The 3,306-nt window shown below is 42.8% G+C and overlaps 1 protein-coding gene across 1 annotated transcript; it reads right to left on the reverse strand.

The window, feature by feature from the left end:
* Positions 1-2,027: 2,027 nt before the first annotated feature.
* On the reverse strand, positions 2,028-2,540 carry LOC123988365. Its single transcript, XM_046288173.1, has one exon. The coding sequence runs from the start codon at positions 2,538-2,540 to the stop codon at positions 2,028-2,030; it is 513 nt and encodes a 170-aa protein (XP_046144129.1).
* Positions 2,541-3,306: the final 766 nt, after the last annotated feature.

Raw genomic sequence — 3,306 nt, forward strand, 5'->3', positions numbered from 1 at the left:
ACTCGGTTGGACCCGTCGTCGAACCCTTCGGGCTGTCGCATGAAGATCTCTTCGCTTATGTTTCCGTACAAGAATGCCGTTTTTACATCGAATTGGCGCAGAATTAGATTTCTGAGTGCTGTCAGACTTAACATAATCCTAAGCGTATCGTACCTAACTACTGGACTGAACGTTTCTTTAAAGTCGATCCCTTCACGTTGTGAACACCCTTTTATTACTAGTCGCGCTTTGTATATTTTCTCATCATTGTCGACATTTTCCTTCAACCTGAATACCCATCTATTATTTAAAACTTTTGCGTTCTTAGGTTTTTCTATAAGAGTCCACGTTTTATTTTCGTTTTGAGGATTCCATTTCTTCCTTCATGGTTTCAACCCAACATCGCGAGTCTTTTGAGTTTACTGCTTCTTCGTAATTGCGCGGAACTACCTCTACAAAGTGCGACACCGGACTTCCGAAAAATTCCGTTCTTTTAATTTTTGTTCTGTCCCGTAGTTCTCTCGAGATTTCGTTCTTCGTCTTTTTTATCATTCTTCTCTTCGTTTTCCGTTTCTGTTTCGTTCGCGATTTTGTTTTTGCCAATGACCGTTTCAATCCTCAATGTCTACGTAGCACGACGAGAGTTTTTCTTCCTTAAATATTACATCGCGACTTACAATTTACTTCGTGTTTTTCCGGTACATATATTCTATAACCTTTTAGATCCTCCTTGTATCCAACAAAAAAAACCTCGCGTGGACTTCTTGTCTAGTTTACGTCTCTTTTCTTTGGGTATGTGAATAAAGCATTCCGTGCCAAATACTTTAAAATGCTTCACAGACGCGCTCTTATCGAACCACAAATCATAAGGCGTCCTGTTTGCAACTTTCGTGGGACCACTTCTATTTAAAACATGTACCGCGAAATTTATCGCCTCTGCCCACAGTGTCTTTGGTAAGTTGCCTTGTGCGTACAGAACTGACCTTGCGGTTTTCAACAATGATTCGATTTTCTCTTTCAGCAACGCCGTTCTGTTTCTGGCGTATACGGAATCGTCACGGCATGCTTTATTCCTTTTTCGCGTAAAAAGTCGGTGACTTCTTTATTTATGTATTCTCTCCCCTCCGTCCGTAATCAACTCTTTAATATCTCTACCGAATTGGTTTTTTATTTCGTTACAGTAACTTTTGATTTTTTCTATGACTTCCGACTTTTGACGCATATAATAGACTACGCGAAAACCGGTGTACTCATCCTTAAACACTACATAATATCTATTTTTACCTAGTGAATCTACTTCCATGGGACCACAGACGTCCGAGTACACTCTTTCTCTTGGCGCGCTGGCTCTATCCTCTTTTTTTTCCGAAAGCAGACCGATGATGCTTTCCCATAGCACAGGCATCGCAAATTCTTTATCGACCTCTACGTTAATTCCGAGATTTTTAGAAATGTTTTTACGTGACGCTTATTTTGATGCGCTAGCCGCTCATGCCATAATTGCAGTGAGTCTACTTTATCTACCGCGTGCGCGAATTGAGGGAGCAAGACACGAATATCAAGTAGGTAAAGCTGTCCGAATTCTATTCCCGTCGCTACAGTCTTTCCTTCGCTCGCGAGAACACATTGCTTACCATTGTTCGAAATCGAAAAATCTAATCCTTTCTTTGCGGCCTTACTAACAGAAAATAAGTTTACATTCAAATTCGGAACGTATAGGACGTCATACATTATTCCACAGATCCATCTTCCTTCAACTCGTGTTTCAAAATTGATGTTTCCCTTACCAAGCACCGTCAGCTGCTCACCGTTGCTTATTCTTACTTGTAGAGGCAGATCAAACCGTTGAATGTCAGCAAACCATTCGCCGTGGTGGGTCATGTGGTCGGACGCGCCGGAGTCTATCACCCAGTGTTCATCTTCGTAGTTGTTGTTTACATCGAGAGAGCACTCGTTGTTGATGCTCTTCGCCATACACGATACATGTTGTGCGTTCTTCTTTGCTTCTGTGTCATTTCTTTTTGCGCAGTCCCGAGAGAAATGCCCCTTCACACCGCATGTGTAACATCCTCTACAGTCTTTCTGTTTATGTCCTGTTCTGCCGCACGAGTAACATCGAGTTGACCTTGCCTTGTTTTCACCGCCACGTGGTTCTGGAGATTGTTTCGCGTTCGTATTCTTGTGCGTTTGACTGTTATTTTCACTTTCGATAACAAGGCAACTGTGGTATCTTGTGTTGCATCTTTCTCAATGCGTGACTCTTCTGTCATTAATCTAGTCATTAGATTTTCCAGCGTTCTTTTCGCGCTTTCAGTGCTGTCCCACGCGCTGTGGAAATGATGGTACACGGGCGGTAACGTCGAGAGAATTCTCGAAATCACCATTGAGTCCGAAATCTTACCGCCGAGTGTCTTCATTTTCCCAGTCAACTGTTCGATTTTTGAGAAATTAGATGCAACACCAATCGTTGTGTCCCATTTAAAGTCAAAAAACTTCTTCTGCGTAAGACACAGACTTTCTTCACTTTTCAGGTCATATACACTGCACAGCTTTTGCCACATTGCTCCGCGGTTTCACAGTTCATTACCAATTTTAGTGGTTCACTTTCAATCGTCGTTACGATTAACCGTTTTAGCCCTTTTGTTGGCCTTCGTCCATGCCTTGATTTCTGTTTCGTAATTTTCCGTCCTCTCTCTGGTTTTACAACCGTTCCGTTGCACACATCCAGCAAATCGTCGTCATCAAGCAGGACTTCAATCACAAATTTCCACTGCTGCCAGTTATCAGCATTTCGTAGTTTTTCTACTTTCAAGCCGGTCTCCATCTTGAATGGCGAGAGATTCCACGTGTAGGCACACTCACTGTTACCGCTATAACGAATCTCTCCCTCGTAAAGGAACAATTCTACTTTATTCAACCCACGTACCGATATCTTCTTACTCTACTGGGCCATAACCTGTTAAGGTTCGTGAATGAAAAAGCCACAGCGATTGAAAAATGTAGTTTAATTGAACAAAAGGAACTGATACAAAAATAGATAGACGAACGCTTGCTTGGAACACGCACACAAAGAGAGTGTGCGAGATCATACGCGATCGGCTTACGCAGCTCGATCATGCGCACATACGTTTGCCATCGCGTCTCGTGGCACCGCCAAATTCAAACAAAAAAATTTACATTCCTTTCTTTTGTACGTACATATTATCTTAACAAAGTTCCAAGCGGAGGGAGACGCCAAAGTCTTCTGGCGTCTGCATGCCCTTCGTCTGGACGGGACCCCGCCAGAACAGATGAACGAAGCTGTTGCTAGGATTAGGCGCCAGGCCC

Source organism: Osmia bicornis, chromosome 12 (genome assembly GCF_907164935.1).
Source record: "Osmia bicornis bicornis chromosome 12, iOsmBic2.1, whole genome shotgun sequence".
Taxonomy (NCBI): domain Eukaryota; kingdom Metazoa; phylum Arthropoda; class Insecta; order Hymenoptera; family Megachilidae; genus Osmia; species Osmia bicornis.